At 39.1% G+C, this 23,938-nt stretch overlaps 1 protein-coding gene across 1 annotated transcript; it reads right to left on the bottom strand.

The window, feature by feature from the left end:
• Positions 1 to 1,782: 1,782 nt before the first annotated feature.
• LOC105395541 (folliculin-interacting protein 2) lies at positions 1,783 to 23,924 on the bottom strand. The gene is made up of 13 exons (XM_048628928.1): positions 23,712 to 23,924; positions 22,336 to 22,525; positions 17,421 to 17,533; positions 16,677 to 16,855; positions 16,232 to 16,345; positions 14,631 to 14,788; positions 11,893 to 12,014; positions 10,826 to 10,966; positions 8,607 to 8,753; positions 4,247 to 5,727; positions 3,768 to 3,894; positions 3,241 to 3,349; positions 1,783 to 2,906 (listed from the first exon to the last, which is right to left on the bottom strand). Exons 1-13 carry the CDS (start codon positions 23,786 to 23,788, stop codon positions 2,700 to 2,702), a joined length of 3,165 nt encoding a protein of 1,054 aa, XP_048484885.1. The 5' UTR covers positions 23,789 to 23,924; the 3' UTR covers positions 1,783 to 2,699.
• Between the last annotated feature and the right edge of the window lie 14 nt (positions 23,925 to 23,938).

The raw sequence follows: 23,938 nt of genomic DNA, 5'->3' as shown, positions 1-23,938 counted from the left end.
ACCCATTACCCAACTACCTACTCATTATCTACGCACCTTCACTTAATGATCTTTACAATGATCTTATCCTTGCAAATTTTCAGCTGAAACATTCAAATCAGTCAATCCATTTTTTATCCTTATAGGTAGGTATAAACCAGTTATCTCCAAGGCTCGGCGGCGTACGGGCCCCCACGATGCTTGAGAAATCCAAATAATTCTTCAGGTACACACACAAAATTAACTCGTCCGTCGTCGTATATTATAACTAAAAGTTATAATATAATAAAAATCAAAATATGACCAGACGACCGAATGGCGTAGTGGTTAGTGACCCTGACTACTGAGCCGATGGTCCCGGGTTCGATTCCCGGCTGGGGCAGATATTTGTTTAAACACAGATATTTGTTCTCGGGTCTTGGATGTGCCCGTAAAATGGCAATAGGCCCGCCCCCTATTACATTGGGACTAACATAACACTCTGGCGAAAAGTGGGTGCAGCAATGCACCTCTGCCTACCCCGCAAGGGAGTACATTAGTACAAGGCGTGAGTGCGTGTTTTTTTTTTAAACAAAATATAATGCCTAATGGCAGCTGATGATATTGAACCGATATTTCCCAAATACACATATTTCGATAATCGCGACCGCGCCGACTCACAAAAGCTTAACAATCAGACGAAGACTGGCAACGACTGACTTTCTTTTTCGCTTCTCTTTATCGCTTTTAGCGATAAGGCCGCTCTTAGTGTATTATAGATTTTAATTCTTAAATGTTATTTTAAGTGTTTCATGTACAATAAAGTTATACTACTTCTTGTCAAAGTTAAATTGACCTAACCACATAAAAATATTAAAGGTGTTCAACCGGTGTCGAACATCTACTGTACCCTGTACCCATACCTACAATAATAACAGATCTCCATTCACTCCAACACATGCCAAGGTGTTGGAATATTAATTTCAAAGATGTGTTTCATACAAAGAACCTCCATTTCCAGTCTACTGGCTCAAAGTTCCTCTCAAAAGGCCACCGGTGTCGCAGGCACATTAAACTGTTAGCTAGTCATACCTCTAATTAGCCTACAGCGCCCATTAGCTAGATTAGTTCTCGCGAGGGTCATATTTTATGAAAGCGCGCGCGTCGGGAGTTCAACTATATTATGAATGGGTAGGAGCTTAGATTAACCATATACGAAAGATGGTGCGTGTCACATACAAAAACAGACCAAAGAACTGTACGAATTTTTATTAGTGTCATACTTTTTTTAAGTTCAATGTAATGCCATGGTTCTAATCAATACAGTCACAAATGTTCTAACCGAACTAATTCAAAATAAGAGGTCAGTAGTAGAACTGGGGTGTTATTTGTTGAGACGTTTCTTAAGCACCGACACGCCATCTAGTTCGTAATAAAATATTGTTGGGGTGGAGGAAAGAGATTGGATGTAAAACGTTTTCTGTTCCAGCCTTCCAGGGATTCAGAGTTCTCATAGAGAGAAGTGTCGTGCATGAAAGTTTTGCTCATTTAGTTTCTTTCTTTGAGTTGCAGAAAATGTCGAGCTTAAAAATATATGGCTACCTTGATTTATCAGCATGCGGAGAGATACAGACATACAATTATGTCGACATTAGCTTAAAGCTCCTTTCTGCAACTCTACAATGATTCCGCTACTCGTATCTAGTTTTAACACAGGTATTGATATTCGTGGTCTGTCATGTGTACTCCTCATTAATACTCACACTAGTAGTGTAGATAGATTGGTCTCATCTAAAAGGTGGATATTTGAATAAAAATCTTTAATCAATGTGAAAAAAATATTATTAAGTATAAAATAAAATTGTACTTACAATTTCCATTTAATTAACATTAAATCAAAATTAAAGATACATCACAACTAAAGGGCAGCGTTTTGAACGTTGCCTTAAACTTTTAAAATATAAAAAATATGTTTTATTAATAACAATAAATATATGGGTAGGTACGTATTATTATGGCTAAACGTGTTTATAAAAAACAAAATATACAAATTAAGTAATATTTACAAAACTCAATGAGTATTTAGACATTATATCGATTTGGTTAGAGTTATAGTAAAGCCAAGATCATTGTAAAAGGCTTGTACCATTAGAACAATACTATACTATAGATTAACAATCATTCACATGCCCGATGTAACGGTTATAGGTTCTTCGGCAGATATGGCCGTCCCCAAATCTATATATTTCATCTCAGATTGCACTTAGTTATCACATAACATCCGTAAGGTAAACATAAATAAAACCTCATTCATAAATTATATCTCATATTCAATCATCATGATAAATTAACTTTATTGTAAGTTAACTTTTAATAACTTGTGATATTTGTATGTATTAGGTATTATAAGTGTTATTTAACGTTAACTTAGTAGAAATCAAATATATTTTATAGTATTTAAACGTTCTACATTTGATATCTCGTAGTGATAATTGAATAAGGTACACAATACACAACATGCCTTCGTAAAATATCTTAATTTCATCACAACAATACACAAATGTATACAGGATATGCTTTACTTTTGAACAATAGATTTTTAAAGCCACGACAGTTACAGAGGCAAGCTTTAAGTTTTGCATACTAGAGCCCTGTGGCAATGATTCAACGTTCTACTTCCAACGTGATGTAAATCTGCTGTTATCCAAGCCGGTATGTGTGAACAGACCCTTACGACACGTCTATCTATAACTGATGCCGTATCTTCTTGCGACTGACGGCGTGTGGGTAGTTGCTACTGCCATCAGAAGTGGGACGTCGTTGATGTCGATATTGAGAGACTTGGTCAGCGTCGCGATGTCACAGAAGTCTTTAGACATGAGTACGTCGGCCAAGGTCTTGGATAAGACGCAGAACTCACGCAGTTTCGCTTCTAGGAAGGAGAGGCACTGTAATTAAAGAATATTGGAGTGTTAGTTAATATACATTATCTGTCAGAAGTTTAATGATAGTTTCCGCTAGAGGCGCCACTTTGTATGCGAGAAAACGTAAACTTTTATAGTTTTTGATAAACTATCAAACCTGTACTAGATGTACTGTAGATTTGTACTGTCTGTTATATGTATGTATGTTACATATTTACACAATATTACAGGTTTTGCCTAGTTTGGGGTCTGACTTTCTACTTAGCGATGGGTGACTAACAGTACAGCTGATCTACAGTAGCTGATCTAGGCTTTATCTGTTTGTTTTGTTTGTTTGTCACCGTGGTGTGGTACGTACCTGGTGCGCCGGCACCCGGGCGCGCCACATGTGCGGCAGCGCGTCCAGCATGCCGCCCACCAGCGCCGACATGCCGCCGCCGCCGCCGCGACCCACCACGCGGACCTCCCTGTGAACAATACACCAAGATTAGACGTAAAAAAACAGAAGTACGGTGAGCTGCATAAGTAACTATGAGAACAGATTAGTACCTTGTGAAACTACCTACATAACAAACCGTCAATGTTTGAATAGGCACTTTGTGATTTTGACAAGGTGCAAAAGTGTATAGCTACTTATGCAGCTGACTGCACAGTGTGACGTCACGCCTCGCAATAGACTGTAGCGAGCCGTCACGTCACTGACCCTCCCAAATATTATCATCAGTAATTTCTCTCAAGTAATACCAAAATCGAAGTCTAAATTAGTCCAACTTTAGTTTACCAGGCAGATAAACTTATACAACCTCCAAAGTGGTTACCCCAACGTGATAACACAAGAGAAAATTTGTACTACAGAGAACAGAACAAGAACAAAAGCTAACTCACCAAGTGTTAGTATCCCCAATAATGGCGATGGCCTGTATGGGCGCTTCGAGGGTCTTGTTCAGATACGACGTGAGATCGAGGTCCCTCTTCAGCTCTGACTCCCAACTGCTGAACGGAGCTTGAGTTCCTGAAATGTTATTACGAGTTTGTATAGCGACACTAGAAAGTATGGTTGATTGGCTCCGATGGCTAATAGTGGAGATTTTGGTGGAATAAATTTCAGGTTGTGTCAGAAAAGTTAGTGTCAGAATGAATTCGATTGCATCTCGGGATGGTATTTAATTTATCAGCAAGGTTTGTGTATTCGAGCGATTATGGCCCTATTACATCAATCGATACATTGTATACCACCGGCGCATCAGGTAGGTACATACATAAGTATATGATCCCCTAAATGTATTAACTAAAAGTGCATATGGCAATGCATGTTTGCCTACTCCATAAAAGGTTTTAAAACAATGAAGTGAACTAAGTCTCACCTTGTAATACTAAATCAGGTACATAATGGTCGGTGACTCCACCCAGTAGACTAGCATCGAAGCCCGAGCGCGCGCCGCCGCGCCCTGTAGTGGACGAAATCGGAAACTCTATCACTTGCTTCACCTCGCTACCCGTCTCTTTCCTTCCCTCCTGTTTATCTATCTCCTTTTCCTTCTTTTCCAACTCAACAGGCTCATTTGCTATCTCTGCCTTCTTAACTTCCTCGATTTGGAAAGAAATGCTCGGCTTTATCGGGTCTTCAGGGCATTCGGACAGGTTGACCACTAGAGTGTTTCTCTTCTGTTTGCGAACGAACGTTTTGGGCGATACTTGCGGGAGGTCATCTTGGTCTTTGACTGTGGTTTCTTTAGCGTATTGCGGCTCTGAGAGTCTCGGCATGTCGTTCATAAACTCCAACTCAGAAGCGTTGGTAGGCGTTTGAAGTGTAGACTCCATCAGCTGACATTTATAGCAGATTTCGCATCTTTCTTCTTGTATAGGGGGCACTACTGTCGGGTCAAACTGGAAGTTATCCAACTTCAGATTCCCCGGCTTGCCGATGTAGTGTCTGTCTAGTAGCTCCAAGTTTTTGCTCTTCATATAATTAGTGACTATTTGGGGGTACTTATCGAACTCGAACTTGAAACCGGAATGTTTGATAGGCTTGGAATGTTGCAGGGTTTGCGCGCAGCACTTTGAGGGACTTTCAGTGTTGCGCGAACACTTCTCCACATCACAGTTTTCTTTGGTAACTTCTTTCTCTTTCGCACTCAACTCTTGCGCCTTTGACGACTTCTTCACACTCTTCCCACCGTTCGACTTGTTCTTCAACCCAACTAGCTTCTCATCGTCACCTAGCACGAACAGAACTTTCTTCTCCTCATCTTCTTCGGAAGAGTTCACGCTAGAACTGGAGTTGGATTTCACGAAGCCAACAGTGGGACTCCGTCGAAGCTGGCTCGTCATCGGCTCGTCTAAACTGTCCTTAAATTCACCACTAGAGAGCGTCTCACACAAGTTGGCGAGCGTCACTGACCTCTTTACGTTCTCACTAGACACTACCGTCACACTGGAATCACAGTCTTGAGTATTAACACTGACCGCCGGCACCTCAAGTTTTTTCGTCCGTTTCAAACTAACACTTTCATTAACACTGATGACTTTGGTCTGTTCGGGGGTGCACTTTTGGTATTCAAATTCGTTTCTTGTGACTTCGCCGCAGCGTACGAAATACGTTAGCACTAGAAGTAGTCTGTTGACCAGTTGTGGGTTTTTTGAGCCACTGATGATGGTTTTGGCGGCTCGTGGGGGGAAGCCTATGCTTCCACACAGGTCGTTAAGTTGGGCCCAGAGAGCGTTGTAGGGGCGGGTTGGTTCCTCTGCCGAGGACTTCTGAGGATCTAACACGTCGTAGGGGCTGACCGTGGTGACCCAGCCCAGGTGGTAGGTTAACACGTGCGTTAGCAGGGTGCTAATGAAACTGAAAATAAGAATATGGAAATGATTTAATTTTTAAGGTACTCCACAAATTTTAATGTAGGTATACATAGCAGATATAATATAGAATCTCGTTGTGTATTGTATTGTAATATGTATAACTATTTGCATCACTGTTTGAAATGTAAGGTACAACGCCGATGCCTAAGAGCGAAAGAAGTTTTAGACTAATCTGTAGAATTGACGCAGCTGCTGGTAGAAACTGACTATGTAAGTACATAATATGTGTCGTGTATTCGTACGACAATGTATTGCTTCCAAGTCAATAACCTCCAGAAGTATTTATTTTGTCAAACAAAACCCACGGATCCATATTAAAAAATACTCGACAGACTGAAGTCTATTTAAAAACAAGCTATCAACCTTTCAGAAAATCTCAATCATTCGAAAGCAACACTTAAGAAAACATGATCTTCAGTGTAAAAAAAGTTGTTTATCATTTGGAAGATGTTGGGAAATGATCCGTCTGCCCACGCCTTCATTATACAACGAGGGTTATGGCGTCAAGCCCATTCAACAAAACAGAGTCACGTGAAGATTTACCTAAACAGCGAATTAGTTACAAAAATATACTCTTTTCCGAAGTCGAAAATAGACTTTGTCACGGTCATGACCGGAACGAAAAGTTTCGTCAGCTGAATATGAGTCCAAAAATATTTTTATAGATACATATTTATATGGGTTGTTATAACAACAAAAGGGTAATTAAGACTGTAAAATCAATCTTCACATTAAATAGGTGCTGAGGAATAACTTATTGCAGGATTATCAAATGTACATCATACACTGAACAGTTAATAATGATCTATGATGTCTTGTCGAATACATTAATTACATTTCTACGAGTATATAAAGTTGGGCAACAATTATCATTAATGTATTTAATGAATTAGACTTTTAAAGTTTCCCACGCGGAAATAGAACAACAACAAATTTCAAATTATCTCGCCAATAAGATGCTCCGAATAGTGCGAGAAACCGCATCGCTTCCTCATTGGAGCTCAATGTCAAAACCACGATAAAAACAAGAATTTAATGTGGGACGGCATCACGGCACGCGCGACGTTTCATAGTAATGCTTCGGCAAATATAGAATGGAATCTTATCATTGATCGACCCTATGTGCAGTTTTATGTAGTACTAGCTGTTCCCGCGCGCTTCGCTTCGCCTTAAAAAGTTTTCCCGTGAGAATTCCGGGATAAAAAGTAGTCTATGTTCTTTCCCAGGGTCTAGACCGTATGTATACCAAATTTCATTCAAATCCGTTCAGTAGTTTTGGCGTGAAAGAGTAACAGACAGACAGACAGACACAGTTACTTTCGCATTTATAATATTAGTTAGGGTGCATAAGATATTACTTACATAATTAAAATATCCGTAAAAAAAACTTATGTGTTTTATTCTACAGAAGCATTGACCTGCCACTTTGGCCACTCAAGTCAAATACGTATGATGCAACTTTATGGGTTCCATATTTCTTTTTCATATCCATTCAGTACCTAAATATGTATTCAAAAACGACCTTAACTTTTAACAGAGCATCAACTGATTACAATAAACTCGTCAGAACATTTTTTTTTTTTTTTTTAATAATATGTGGGGACATCTCACACACGGCCATCCGACCCCAAGCTAGGCAGAGCCTGTGTTATGGGTATCGGACAGCTGATATATTTACACAAATACATAGATAGATAGATATTAAATATAAATATCAACACCCAAGACCCGAGTACAAATATCTGTCTTTAAACAAATATCTGCCCCAGCCGGGAATCGAACCCGGGACCTTCGGCATAGCAGTCAGGGCCACTAACCACTACGCCATTCGACCGAATAATTCACTTTAATGAACAGGCTGCCACCTCGAGCTATAAATCTTGGCAATTAGCAAAGAAATCACATGATTTTTAGAAATAGAACTTTTGGATGCTTCCGCTAAATTATCTAACATCATCGAAGAGGCGATAGGATGGTTTTATAAATTGCATCGACTTAATCAATGATTTCTCAGTGAAATATAAAACGTTTAAGAACATTAAATTCCAGAAAAGGATAACAAATTGTGTACTACCTAAATGAAACAAACCTATAATATAATAAACACAAATATTTTAAGTATCTAATCTAAAGATAACATATCGTAATCCTAATAGTAGACACAGCTTTGAATTTTAATGAGATGGCGTATTTTGACTGTTTATAATTTACAGCTGTTCAAAAATATTTTTCGTTTCATAATGTTTATAAGGCTTTAACAATATTTCTATGAATTCTACTAATATATAAAAATATGCACTTAATTTTTTGCCGTAGGTTCTTTAGCAACCTCTCTTTTGGTATGATAAAGCTAAATATTTACTTTTCGTAAAATTACTCACATATTTATGAAATAAACGCTAATTTTAGCACACTTGTTTCCTTCAAGGTGTCTATTAAAATTTATACACTTAGAACTGTAACATACTTGCTGGAATATTTCCAAAGCAGTAATAGAGTCTTTATGAGCAACAAACGGGTATTCGTTTGTGTTATAAAGTGCCAACTTAATACTTTTGCGAAGAATAGGTATACAATTGTATAGTACACAATGAAAATATATATTCAAATGCTATATGCATAATGTACACAATAAGAAACCGATCCCTTTCGGGCACTTCAGCTCCGAAGTGGACAGAGTACAGAGTTGTAACAAACTGTTTGCGCTAGTATGGCATAGATGTCTCTCACAATAATCCAAAGAATCTATCTTAATCATAATACTAGACATACACGCAGCTTTAAATTTTAACGATAATTATGGTGTATTGTGACAGCTTATAGTTTACAGCTTCTCAAAAACATATCTAAAATAATACTCACAAGTTAGTATGCTTAGTATCTGCCGCGCTCAGCACAGCGCACAGGTCTGACAGTAGCGATTCGGCGAGCTTGCTGCTGGTACGGCCCGCGGAGACCACGCCGAGCCACATCGGCTGCAGGCGGGGGCCGTAGAGTAGGTCTGATAACCTGGAGGGGATGGGGTAGGGGGTTAGTTGGATGCGAACATGTTGGAAGTATAAGTGCCAATTTCTCCATTCTCGGTTAGAGCATAACCAGGGAGTAGTGGTTAACTTTTGACACGTCTGTCATGAATTTTATATGGAGATGACGTTTAATTTATAAATCGACCCCTGTCGGTTAGATAATCGACAATGGAGAAATTGGCACTAAAGGGGTAAATATTTTAGCCAGAAATCGTCCTCTGCTGGTCTAATGACTAGTTAATATTCTGTGGCTGGACATATTATACTCACGCACGAGTAATGAAAAAGTTCCACCTGTCATTGCCGCTCCATATAGATATCACTGGAACTTTTTCATTGCTCGTGAGTGTATTGAGGCTCTTTCTTTATCTGACCACTTTCAGAAGGGCTGTAAAAAGCCCTTCACTACCCTATATTTGGTGGCAAAATATCGGTTGTCAGAAAAGGTTTTGTATAAATGCAAAATGAAGCGACAGTCTGCTCAACCACAAAGCGATCTCAACGATGTAAATTAGGACGTCGGATTTAATTTAATCCTCCGTCTTTATTTTATCAAAGTGTCTACAGTATAATTAGGATTTATGGCAGCATACTTTTCGCACACACAAGGATTAAAACAAAGCCGTGTGTCCATTATACGCTCGACAAGAGTAAGAATATTGGCACACATTCCATCAACGCAAATTGGACACCGCCTAAGGTTTAGCCTTATGTTTATAGCTCTATTAAATATTTACTTATGCATAACTAGGACACTTTAGAATCAACAGACCGCTAAAACTGTTTGCTTTAGTTCTTACTTGAAGCCTAATTTTATTCGGATACTTAACATATTCTCGTCAAAAAACGGCGTGTTTCTGTTTATGCGTACCCTCGTGACTCGGCCATTAGATACTTTCACTGCCTCACGTGCTTCTTATGAGTCACGACTGTTTGTCTACTAAAAATATGCATATTCACCAGCACGGATTTATGAGATTGGTGCGATAACATGTCACAGATTGCTTGTTATAAATCAAGCTTTATCTCGATTGTGCTAAAGATTATTTCTGTGTTGTTAGGTATCCTGTGCTTTTTAACACTTTTCTGGAAAGGGCTCTATACCGTTTAAATAAATTTAACGTTATCAATCCATTACTCACAGCGTCTTACAACAATGTAGTAGAGTGGAAGTGCTATTCAAGTGGGTCCTATACTATAACCATTAAATAAATTTAACGTTATCAATCCATTACTCACTAGATCTTACAACATTGTAGTAGAGCGGAAAAGCTATTTCATATAGTAAAGGTTTACGCAAAGTGCGTTGCAGTTCGATCATTGCGTGGTTATAGTGACAGGGCTTCCTAAGCTGGTAAGGCCTGGATGTGGAAATTACATCTGATCGAGATCTGAAAATGAGTTTGCAACTGTACTCCTGGTATCTTTAAGAACTTACCAGGTAGCAGCATCAGTAGCAGCCTGGTGCAGCGTTCCCACGAAGCTCCCTTCAGCCCCCGCAGCGATGGTGGCGAGGCGGAAACGACACACCAGAGCTTGCAGTTGGGGCGATTGCTCCATGCATGTCTGCAACCCTGGTACCCCGTCGATGCTTAACTATCGTTACTGTATCAGAGCGCTACCAATTTACCACTCCAGCCTTACTGTAATGTCAGCGCTTCTTAAGCTGGTAAGGCCTGGATGTGGAATTTACATCGGCAGACTCCTTGAGACTTTGTACCCCTGGTATCTTTATGAACTTACCAGGTTGCAGCGTCAGTAGCAGCCTGGTGCAGAGTGCCCACGAAGCTGCCTTCAGCCCCCGCCGCGATGGTGGCCAGGCGGAGACGACACACCAGCGCTTGCAGTTGGGGCGAGTCCTCCACGCATTTCTGCAACCCTGGTACTTCATCGATGCTTAACTATCATTGCTGTATCAGAGCCCTGCCATTCTACGTCGCCAGCTTGGTTCCTAAGCTGGTGAGGCTTGGATGCGTAAATTACATCGGTCGAGGTATGAAAATCAGTTGACAACCTCTTTGAGACTTTGTACCCCTGGTATGATGGATAACTTACCAGGTAGCAGCGTCAGTAGCAGCCTGGTGCAGAGTGCCAACGAAGCTGCCCTCAGCCCCCGCGGCGATGGTGGCGAGGCGGAGGCGACACACCAGCGCTTGCAGTTGGGGCGAGTGCTCCACGCATTTACGGATCACGTCCCTAGGGGATAAATAATATAACATTAATATATTATACGCCGCAGTGTTATAAAGAATCAGCCATGCTATTTGTTCTATAGCGTATCCGAACAATGGATTCAGCTTCTCACGCTACAGTGTCAGAGTAAAATTCTATGATATTACAAAAATATCTATCACTTAAGTATATGTACATATATGAGAGCTGTGCTATTGTGCATACAAAGTTCCGTCTGGATGGAACTGGATGAAAACAAATATCTTATAAGGTACATAATAAGTTAGGAAAGCACCGTTTTTGCTACGGTTTTTGCATTCAATATTCACTAGAAGGCTAAAAGTGGTCTGGTTCACACCTTAGCAAGAAGTTTATATACTTTTCCAGTTATCACATCATATTTGAGTGCAAAGTGTTCTATTAGCACTAGCGGGACACTACTTAAAAGTATGCTACTTTATGGAATGTACTAAATATTTGTGTATGAAGATTTGACTTTCAATCATGTCACATATGTATCTTCGCATTCGAATCCATTTACCTGTTTCGGAGCTATAGCTAAGTGTCAATTTACATTTACACCCAAGCGCTCTCGGACAACAACAGCTCAATTTAATGCTAAAGATTAAAGACGCCATCATCATCAGCCATTAATCATCCACTGCTAGACATAGGCCTCTCCCAAGGAGCGCCATAACACTCGGTCCTCGGCCTTCCTCATCCAGCCACTACCGGCCACCCGTCTATGGTCGTCGGTCCAGCGGGCAGGAGGGCATCCCACGCTGCGTTTACCTGTTTGTGGTATCCACTCGAGAACTCGTCTACCCCAACGGTTATCGGTTCGGCAACCAATCGGCAGATATAACCAACCCAGTGCCACTTCAGCTTGCATATTATGACAGCTATAGCCCTAGTTGCTGTAGCCCTGGAGACAACGCACTACAACTCACATGTCCTCACTGTCGGTGACGGTGACGAGCAGTGCCAGGCCGAGCTTGTTCCTCCTTGCGCCGGCCGACGAGCCACTGTGCAGGCTGTCGCTCGTGCCGCTCGTGGAGCTGTTGCTGTAGCCCTGGAGACAACGCGAGGTGGTCAGAAGACATCAGCATAGCAAGGGGCCCAAGATACGTAGAAAAGTCAAAAATCTTACGGGCCCGCGCGATTTGAGCGAGCGCGACCTAAGATTAGTGACACGTCTTGGTGTGAGCGTCATGCGCTCCATGCTAGGTTTTCAGGAAGCTAAAGTGGCTAAGGGCAGCCCAGGACCGAAAAATTTGGCATAGGTAACACAAAAGGAGACATATTCCCCAACAGTGGACGATAGAGAGCTGATGATGATGATGGAAAAAACGGACTAGGGCCTATGTCAATAACTTGGTTTGGGCTGCCCCTCCAGTAGCTATACTGTTCTTTCTTTCTTTCTTTCTAACACGCCGCTGACTCAGTATAGACGGCCAACTGTTTGCCTACTTTAAACTCAGCCAAGGCACAACTATCTAAGCACTCAACTTGATAATTTGTTTGTCTACAAGTCAATTAGGTATTGTTCGTTCTGCCACTGATATGGCATTATCTGGGTCTGTTTGACGCGCACGTCACATGAGAATGGTCATGTGATGCGTAATCACTGCGAGCTGCCTCCGTGGAGATTATGAGCATGTGATCTAGGGCTTAAGTCATTGAGACTGTGCGCTAGTTGAATAAATAAGTGGCTAGAACTAGACTACAGCTTAGAAAGAATACCTAAGAGCGGTGACATCGCGATCGACCGCCCGCCCGTTTACCACTTCTTTTTGCAATGCAATTCATGTTAAAATTATCATGGGGAATCCTTAAGGACGGCACAAAAAAGCGCTCGCATGGAAAAGCTCTACCACAATGGAAAAGGTTTAGATAAAAAAAAAAGATAAAAATTCTTTATTCGGTGTCCAGCACCACACACCAAAAATACACAAAAACAAAAAAAATATAAACTTATTATTAGTACTTAATAGCGGTGTGTGTTGTCCAGCACCGAAAAGGCCCGCGCCTCAGCTTTCACCGCTTCAAGTGAGGTGGCATCCACCCACCTGACGCGGCACGCGGCGGTTTAGCTATGTTTGGTGCACGTAATTATAAATTTACAATAATTTCGTGCGATCATAAATAGATATAAATATGTACGCTAGAAGTACTTCTAGAAGCAGCAATCTATTGAAGTAGTAACCTTTAAAAGTGTCAGTTTAAGTACTTAACTTACACACAGTCTAGTAATAACAATTTTCTCACACAAACCAATATTGATGTAAAGTCACGGGACATAATTTACGATTTGTTGTCTGTTCGTATTATAATTACTCATAAATTTGCACAGTTATTATGAACATTGGCACATATTGCGCTAGAATACGACGTGACTTTAATAATATGTGTTGGTAATAGGGTTACTTACCACAAAAATGCAAACGTTATAAAATAGTTATGATTTAATTTACTGAGGTGATACTTTAAAAAAACAACAATACAAAGCACATTACTTTCCTTCAACATTAAAAAGATTTTATACAATTTGATGAAAAACTAAACCAACTATTGACTGTTAGTACAACAGTATCAGTACTACCTCAATCTCAAACAAGTTATACCTACTGTAAAAAAAACACGAAAACCTGTTTAAATATACCTACCAAAATAGGTAGTGAATAAGTCAATGTGTATTTATGTACGTAGGTACCTACTTAATGTAATTCGCGTTATCGAAAGCATGAAGTATAGTAAAAATAATATTGTATAATGTTTACAATTGTAGAGTAAGTACATAATATCGATCACATGACTTGATGTGCGTAGACGCACAAAGGTAATCAACACTAGGGATCCAAATTTTACTGCCATAAGCTGTTAGCATAGTATAGGCCTATAATATACAGATAAGATATATTTTTGTTTTAAATGCAACATAAACATAATATCATAAATAACAGCCGATTCTGAATGAAGCTAGTTTTTTTATTTATTTGCTTAATCATAAGATGATAATAACGTAACGATTGTTTTTCAGATTATTACTCATCATATCTTAGCTCATAATCTAAGTATAAGTAATTTATCCATAATAATTAACTGTTAAACACCTGCTCATTGCTCATTGTGCACTCTTTGTATTTAATCAATAATAGTAATTATGTGGGGACATCTCACATGGCCATTCAACCCCAAGCTAGGCAGAGCCTGTAATATGGGTATCGGAGAGCTGTGATATCTACAAATTTACACATATATAAATTCAAGACACGGTCTTTAAATTAAACAAATAGTTGCCCTGGCCGGGAATCGAATCCGGGTCCTTCGCTATGTCACCTTCGGGGATTACAGTCGTGAACATATGTCGGTAATCTAAATAAATAATGTATTTTATATATTTGTGCATAAAGAATTAAACTCAATCTCAAAATTTTTTATTCATCGTAAAAATATAAAATTTTCTGATGAACGTCAATTTTTACAAACTACTCTCCGTTCGGATAAGGGGGGCTCTTTCTGTCTAAGGAAAAGAACGGAGGCAAGAAACTCCTGAGCCATCTTTTCAAAAAAAGACTTAAACAAAAAGAATTAAATAAATAAATAATTAACCTACCTGAGAATCGCAGCTGTGCTGTTGGAAGTAAGATTCCTATAGCAGCAGTGGGAACGTCATGTTATAACCTACCTGTGAATCGCAGCTATTAGCAGTGGGCACGCTCAGCAGGTGGGCGCCGGACGCGAGGCTCGGGCGGGAGCTCAGCTCGAACCTGGTGGAGAGCCGGCGGGACGCGCGCCGCTGCCGGCTGCCCGTGCTCGAGGTGCTTAGCTTGCGGCCGGGGGGGGCTGGGGAATTAAATTATTTATAGCAACTTATGTTTTTTTCTAATTCCAAACCGTTTTCGATCTATTACCCTCGGAAAAAGTTGAAATTTACAAGAAAAATGTATTCATGTCAAAACATTCATAAAAATTGCATCATATTGCCTAACCTATTCATAAATGAAAAAAATGAATAAAAAAGGAGTTGTAGATTTTTAATTTCCTTTTAGAATATACAGGGTTATTTGCAAGTAGACCTGATCCTTTCAGGAGGTGATAGAGGAAGGCATTTCCAGTCGATTATACCCTATAATGCATTATCCGAAACTTAACCATTTCAAAGATATTTAATATTTAAGATTTTTTGAATTTTTGCCAAAATTTCATGTTTAAAACCGAAAATAAAAAAAAACTAGCCATATTTCATTACTTTTTTTGTTTGTTTAGCATTAGTAACATCTTAATAAACTAATCAAAATAATCAAATGTGCATTATTCGACTTAAATTAGACACAATACCTCAAAATAGATAAACATTTAAAAAAAATATTCAAAACCTAAAAACAAATAAGTTAAATTAAAAAAGAATTTCATATAACAATTTTTTGTGAACTTCAGCTTAAAAACATTGTCAACTTATAAGCTTTAAAATGAGATACTTACTTACCAATAACCCTGTATATACATATGCTGGTCAATGTCCAACCAGCCAAACGTTACAGCTATTTTAAACATGAATTTTGCTTAACTCACTGACATAGCTCACCGAGTTAGTAAGCTTAAGTGTAAGTAAAATAGCTGTAACTTTAGGCGGGTTGGACATTAACCAGGATATCTATATATATTCTAAAAGGGAATTTAAAAATCTACGTTTATGAATCGGTTTAGACAATATGATGCAATGTTTATGAATGTTTTGACTTGAATACATTTTTCTTGTAAATTTCAACTTTTTCCGAGGGTAATAGATCGAAAACGGTTAGGAATTAGAAAAAAACTTATGATACAAAAGTTTTAGATAATTTTAAGAGCTCCATTTCATTAGTTCAAAATATTTATCTCCGATGCACTGTTTTCGAGATATAAGCGAAAAACCAAAAATTCATACCTTTAACCCCCCCTCCTCCCCCCCGCTCATCACCTAGGAGTCAGGACTTTTGGTATGTTAACAACCTAAGCCCCCTGAACAAGTTTCTGAAGGAATCGTTTAGTTACCTGCTCACGCACTCTATACCTCATTTTGAGTCATTTATTGACTGGACTATTATCTCTTGAGTCTGTTGCTCGGAACAAGGATGTGGTGTTTCAAAAGCTCTAGACTACCTACCCGTAATTCGATAGCAATTTGTATGACAAGTGACAAGTGACTATAATACGTTGGCGCTGTTTTTTTTTCTATATGTTTGTGAAGTATCATTGCCACGTTAGCCCGTGATAGAAACAGTGAACATTAGCAGGTATACTCACAATGAAAAGTGTAGAAGTCGTCCTGCGAGCAGTTGGGGTCGTAGTTGTCGAACATGGAGAAAAAATCCCCCGTGGAACTGACGCTGCTGTGCAGAGAGTGCTCCCCGTAGAAACCTGATTCAATCGAAATGAGAGGATGTTTAAACATTGGTATATACGCCCAAACATAACTCCTAAAGGGCATACAAGGCAGTCATGCTCGAATACCTCGCTATATTTGCATACATCGTAATACAAGCTACTGTGAAAAATGCTGAAGATGATGGTAATTTTTTTTTTATTATATTCAGACCATATAGTCATGGACATAGGCATAGAGTCAAGAGGAAATAGGCCCAATAACCTTAAAACCTCCACCCCTACATTATACTAGTTATTCCGGAATTCACACGGGAAAACCCTTTAAAGAGATACAAAATAGCCAAGAGTATTTCCCCGCACTCACCAGAATCCCCCCGATCAAATGAGAAGCTCAACGACAGCTCGTCCCGGCTGGGCACCACCTGCGCCCCGGACCCGTCCCGGCCACCGTCCCTGCTGCCATCCCGGGCGCCGTCCCGGGCGCCGGGTCTCTCGCGGGTCACGCGGCCCGCCGGCACGCAGAATAGCTTCGTGCACAATAGTCTGTGAACGGAAGTGGGATGTAAACAACAGGCTTGAAGGGACTAGATTCCAGGGCTGAAATATCTTCAAAATAATGAGGGGAAAGGTTGTCTATTAAGTGTGAAGCCATGAGTTCTTCTTCTTCTTATCGTGTCGACGACAAACCAAGAAAGTCGCTAAATAAGCCAGGAGTTTACAACGGAGTTTAACTTACACATATATATTTTTTAAATGGCAATAGGCCCGCCCCCTTTTACATTGGGACTAACATAACACTCTGGCGAAAAGTGGGTGCAGCAATGCACCTCTGCCTACCCCGCAAGGGAGTACATAAGTACAAGGCGTGAGTGCGTGTGTGTGTATATATATTTTTTTATTTGTTGAGGCTGGAGCCATTAAGAATGGATGATATTTGGTACTCATTTACGGGATAACCGCTGGGTTTCAGCCCGGAAAACCCTTTACAGGCCAAGAAAATTTGTCGGGAAAAGCTAGTAAATATACCTAAATGTAGGTAGGTTTAATATCCACAGTATTACTATTTATTAATTTATCCCGGTGGAATAAATAGGTATATTATTGTTACCTTCTAGGCTCATCCATGATGTGTATCTTGAGAGAAACGCTCTTGTAGTTGATGGCGACGGCGCCGAATATCATCTCACCGAGGGCACTCGCGTCCTCCGCCGGCCCTTTGTACTGCGGACAAACAGACGCTGTACAGTCAGCCGTAGAGATAACTGACCACACCTATGTGATGCAATGGGAGAGGTTTAGTTTGATGAGAAGCAGATCTACCAGTCGGCAAAAATTTAATAGAATAGAATAGAATACTCTTTATTTTGCACCATTAAAGACAACATTACAATTCACAACTTATATATAAAATAGTACAAAAAGGAGGCCTTATTGCTTAAAGCAATCTCTACCAGACAACCTTTGGATGGAAGAGACAATTTTAACATAATTAATAGGAGTAGAGGTGCAAGGTATACTACTTAGACAGTACATACTATAGACTATTCTATTCTATTCTATTCTCTGTGGGGATGTAAGTACCTGCACCTGGCTCTCTCGAGTGGAACTTTTGTGCATATCCCCAAGGTCTAAACTGTCTTCCTAAGCTTGGACCATTTCCCACCACGCTGGTCCAATGCGGGTTGGTGGGTTCACATATGTAGAAGTGCTAGATCTAGATATGCAGATTCCTCACGATGTTTTTCCTTCATAGACTACTTATATACATATATTATAGACTATTAAAGTGTAAAGTTGTTTCTGGTAACTGAACATAGATGTGAAATGTGCTAATTTAAATAACCCACGTATATCAACCACACCATCTACACAGTATAGCGCATTTGGGGCCTGTTTACAAGGTCTGGATAATGGCTAACTGGGGATAAAAGACATATTGTCACTGTTTAATACATAATTTCAGGGAGTGTCTTTTATCCCACACGTAGCCAGTAGCCACTACCCATACATTGTGAAACAAGCCATTACACAGTTAGCACAGCTTAGGTATTAGGTAGTAATAAATTAGTGAGCGGTCAACCACCTCACGAATTCATAATAAGATCCATTACTTAGGTACCGTTAAAGCAATATCTTCAAATTGAGGAAACAATTTGTAGTAATGAACCGCGAACTCGGAAATTTAAATTTACACATAGCGCACTTGTAATAAATGCGAGCATGGAATCTCAATTTTACAAAACAAACGAGACATTACATGGTAGACATAAGACAGTATATTCTGATAACTTAAATATATGTATATATGTATAGGTACTTATGGTTATCTATGGATCTTATCTTATCCCTTCAGTGTTTAAGTCATTCCATTGCCATTGTAATAAACATTGCACAAATCGTTCGCTTTAACAATGTCAATTTATTAATTACAAGAATTTATATTTAAACTAACACACAAGAGGCACACTGTCACGAGATCGCCAATTTAAGACAGTTTTATTTATTTCGCTCTCCGGTCTATATTTAGCCCACTTAAGCCATCCTTTTGTATGGCCACTTGAGAACTAGTGTTCAAACTGGATACTGTAATTGAGAGTAATTTTAGCTCAGCACTAATTGATGTCACATGACTGAATGTGATTAGACGGAAACTAAATTACTTGTGCGTTTTGTAGAGACACGTCTAGGTGATATTTCTTTGATAATCAATCAGTATCCTGCCATGTCTGTCGAAGGTTCTGGAGCGGGTGGTGTATAACCAGGTATCAACATATTGTGAGGCAAATGACGTCCTGCCGTCCTATCAGTCTGGCTTCAGGAGGGGCCATAGCACGAACACTGCTCTTCTTGATGTAGTGAACAATATTATATGCTCACAGGATGGCGGAAAGGGCACTCTACTGGTCCTACTCGACTTCTCCAGGGCCTTTGACTGCATCAATATTCCACTTATGCTGGCAAAATTGGTTTTTTACGGTTTTGATGCACAGGCTGTTCGCTGGTTCGAAAGCTATTTTCAGGATAGGACTCAGCAGGTTCGCTTAAAAAGATCTGACGGATCCTCCTACATCTCTAGACCTTACAAGGTCGAACGAGGGGTGCCACAAGGATCAATTTTAGGTCCACTTCTTTTTATAATATATTCGTCTGATATAATAAAATCAATAAAAAATTGCAAATTTCATTTATATGCTGACGATCTGCAAATATACACGCATGTATCCAATAATGATGTACAGTTAGGAGTAGCGCTGCTAAATGAGGATCTACATAGGATTTCTGAATGGGCCACAAGAAACTGCCTGTTGCTCAACCCTAACAAATCCAAATATATGATACTCGGGTCTAAACAACATATTAAGTTAATAGGAAGCCAAAGACCTAGTATACATATCCATGGAGAACCCATCGCGAGGGTGTCTGAAGCTAGGAACCTAGGTCTCATCATGGACGAGGAACTGCGTTTTGAAACACATGTGGCGGAGCTAGTTCGTAACTGTTTTTACAGGCTCAAGGTCTTATACAATATAAGACAGTTTCTTAATGTCAACATGAGACATAAGTTGTGCGAGACGTTAATTTTATCAAAATTAAATTATTGCATCGGTGTATATGGACCGTGTTTACTACAAAAAACCTACAAAATGTTGCAACGGGTACAAAATGCCTGTATACGTTACTGTCTCACTGTACCACCTAGAACACACGTAACACCTTTCATAAATAAAGCAGGGATCTTGAAGATTGAGGCCAGAATGAAGCTACATCTTTCCGTTCTACTGTTTGGTGTCGTAAAAACGCATAAACCAGCGTACCTCTTCACTGAGCTTTCCTGGCGCAACTCGCTGCGTCGGTGTACAGCACCTTTGTTAACTCCCCCTTACCGTACAACAAAATTTCGAGGCTGTTTCAAGTATATGGCGACCAAATGCTGGAACAATATACCCCCTCCCATCAGAGATCTTATCAATAAACACACTTTTAAACTGCGCTTCCGACTTTACTTGCTAGCTGTACAAAAGCAGGCTGCGTAGCTTACGTTCTAGCATTCTCTTCGCCATATACTTTTTCTAGGTGTCACCCAGCAAATAAACTACCACATCACTTGCTATCATTTTCACACATATCACTTAAACTCACATCACAATATATTCGTTTACACATACTACATAGCATACACCCATAATCATTTAACACAATTTATTGTTACATATTATTATATACATACATTCATAACATAAAATATAAATATCTATTTTATTTTAGTATAAATATAATTATAACGTACCACAACACATTTTTACATATTTACTACACACATATTTATGTTTAGTTGAGGCTCCACTCCCACTCACAAAAATTGGTCCTGGCAGAATACCAGCGCTGTGATTATTTAATTATAATCATAGTATTATGCTGAGTCAGAACCCTTTTGCTAACATGATAAATACACATGTTGCTTTTCTATCTGCATGTCTTTTAATAGTGTTTTGTGTTTATGTAATCTTAAACTTTATGTTAAAAATCTTGCTGTGTAACCTGTGTATGTGTTGTGTTAAGTAAATAAATAATTTATCTATCTATCTATCTATCTGATACCCAAAATTAAATATGCAAATATTATTATAAATGGATAGAATCCTTAAATCAAGGCAAAATTTAAAATAAAATAATTGCAACGGAAAAACTGCCACTAAACATAATATACATATATTGTTTTTTTATGCTATACATAACCTACTTATATTATAGTATGAACAATTTATGTTAATAAATAGCGTTTGAATTTGACAGACGCTTAATCTTGTAAGTTTCTTTGTCCTCCCCTTGTACATAATTTACCACATAATCTAATCAGCGATAATCGCTTAAGTACCTACCTAACTAGTCTGATATGGCTATAATTTTAGCTGACCGATAGGAGGGTACGTATCAATTTCTTTACGTTATAGGTAGTATATACCTAGTTCCTTTAGGTATCTCCTTTTTTTACTTACTAACTAATAACCAACTAATTAATAACCACACAGAAACATTAGTGTATGTTTTGCGTATTTACTTCTCTTTACATACCCGAGATGTCAGTTTTTGTTCTCTGGGTTAGATGTTAAATAAAAGCTTGTGCTTACGGACAACGAACTATATCGGATAAGCAATATACCGTTACGCGCCCATACTAACGCAATGCAATAGATACCAAGTTACCACAACAGTGCTCTGGTACCAACATAGCACTTATAATATGTGAAGTAAGAATGTCCATAGCATTAGACTTGCATTAAGTAGGTAGTTAGTACTTAGGTATTAAGTTTGATGTAAATATTGAAGTACTTATGGCTAAAAAGCCAAGTTATGAAACCGGCTGTGTCCTTATTTTTTTTAGTACAAACAAAGATTAATATACAATAATATCACTCTATGTAGTTCTTCAGTCCTTCTTATTTCAGATTAACATCAATGGAAACCAGTGAACTTCGAAACATCAAAAGTGATATGCAGCCAAGCAATAGCTATCCCTAATGCAAGGGTATAGAGTTGTTGTTTGCGCTGAATCTGATAAAGGAAACTGACATACAGTATAATGAACTTGTAAAAGTTGACATCTCTTTCAATGTTCCTGACAATGACAGTGACCGTCATTCAAGGGAAAAGGTGTCATTTTAATTCTTGGCAAAGTTACAAAAGATGATGAGATGGTGACAGATCCATTGCTTATTTTTATTTTTAATCTGCTAAACTTCATTCAACTGGTGGGGTCCCAGGCCCAGGGAAGCGTAGGAAGTGTAGAGTGGGTTTTGATAATTAATTTCAGTAGGTATCATAATGTTATACAGTTAACTCCACAATAGTTAACTTAATTTTAAATTATAAATAGTAGGTAGTTTTTGAAACAAAACTTCACAACTGTGAAAGTTAAGTTATTTATAGATTGTGTGTTAGGCCAAATTGTAATTAAGCATTATGTAAACTAGCAAATCAGAAACTGACGTGAATATTAACAGCAAAATACCCTAAAAACTTACCAAGTATGAATATCCATTTGACACCTCAACAACGTATGGCACTTGAATGGGTTGTTTAACTGATGGCTTGTCATTCTTACTGACGGGCACTTTCTCTATGGTTGCCGAGTCGAACAGGAGTTTCCTGCCTCTCCAGTCACACTCCTTGAATAACAGTAAACGGACCTGCTCTGGGGTTATTCTGTGAGACCTGTAACAAATGAAAATCTTATTAGGTAGTGAATACTTACAGCCAGGTCCAGATGGCCCTTGGCAGGCACAAATAGTTTGAGAATATTCAGTTGTAGAGACTTCAACTTTTTCACCTATGTCAATATTGCTTTTTAGTAAGCATAATATTAACACCTCTCTTCATATAAGTTTTAATCCTGTTATTATGAATCAGAATTATGAATAATATTATTGAAGAATAATTTATTTTTTATCACTTTAAAAAAATCTAGATACCTTATACAATAACTTTAAGAACATATATCTGTTGAGCTAATGTTTATAGCTATAACAGATCCGAAGTTTATGTGATGTTGTTGTAATAAATTTGAAAGCAAGGAATAACCTGAGTGAGTTAAAACCTTGAACCAATATCTCTGTTTACAAACAATTTACTGCAACCACAGTCAGTAAATAAGTAAACTATCTTAAGAGGATATTAGTTATTCCAGACATCAATGGAAATAAGACAATCAGATAAATATTTCAATGATTATGATTTCTAGAGATAACATTATCAAAAACCATTTTTACACTTATTACAAGTCCACAAACAGTCATCATAAAAATGTTCACAATCAACCATCCATGACTCACACATGATCAAGGAAGCTAATACAGGATCTAACCAACTCAAACACACTATTTATAAGTGGCCTTAGCATCATAGACCTGGAAACAAATGAGTTCAACAGCTAACCAAATAGGTAGTTCACAATTACCTAACTTTCATCTTATTTCATGGTTGTCACACAGCTTGGCAACAACCTAACAGCAATCTAGACAACAGGTTAACAGTCATACACTGGGACACAAATCGGCACTGAGGTTTCACTTTTAAATGCAGTTCGATCGGTTGGAGCGCGCGCGCACGACCAACCTGTGTGGAATGTGCTAGTGAACTACAGGAGAATGGGTAAACATTGGTGAAGCGTCGCCGCTCGCGCGATGTGACGTCGCTCCAAGCTCGGCCGCCGCGCATTTATCATGCACACACCGCGCAGTTCACGTCCACTCACTGACTGCGTCACAACACAGCCTCCTTGCTCCTCCAACCTCCTCACGAGGGTGCGAGCCCGAGCCTCAGTGCGTCACCGCCACCGCCACATGCCACACCACTCACAAATAGAAATACGTGAATGAAAAGCATTCGTTTAATGACGTACCTGCCGCGGTCTCGTGATTCGCGACTACCACCGTCGAGTTTTCTCTTTGTTGAAAATAGCTTATCAAATAGTGCCATCGCCTCAAATGCCACTCGTCGTCATTGACGCTCGCTTCAATTCACCTGGCATTGTGGAAGTAACTTATTAAATTAGCCATGTGCCTGTAAAATTGTGGGGTGATTCAATATTTTCGGAAATAATACTTTTCTTCCCATGTTGTTGACAGA

This window comes from Plutella xylostella, chromosome 22 (genome assembly GCF_932276165.1).
Source record: "Plutella xylostella chromosome 22, ilPluXylo3.1, whole genome shotgun sequence".
Classification (NCBI taxonomy): Eukaryota; Metazoa; Arthropoda; class Insecta; order Lepidoptera; family Plutellidae; genus Plutella; species Plutella xylostella.
This window is presented reverse-complemented; position numbering and strand designations above follow the sequence as displayed.

Bases quoted from the DNA above. Each gene is read 5' to 3' on its own strand.
- LOC105395541 (XM_048628928.1), bottom strand. From the start codon at position 23,788: ATGGCACTATTTGATAAGCTATTTTCAACAAAGAGAAAACTCGACGGT. The intron at 16,346-16,676 runs GTGAGTGCGGGG...CGATTGAATCAG, and splicing joins ATTTGATCGGGGGGATTCTG to GTTTCTACGGGGAGCACTCT. The intron at 12,015-14,630 runs GTAGGTTATAAC...CGTTGTCTCCAG, and splicing joins CTAATAGCTGCGATTCACAG to GGCTACAGCAACAGCTCCAC.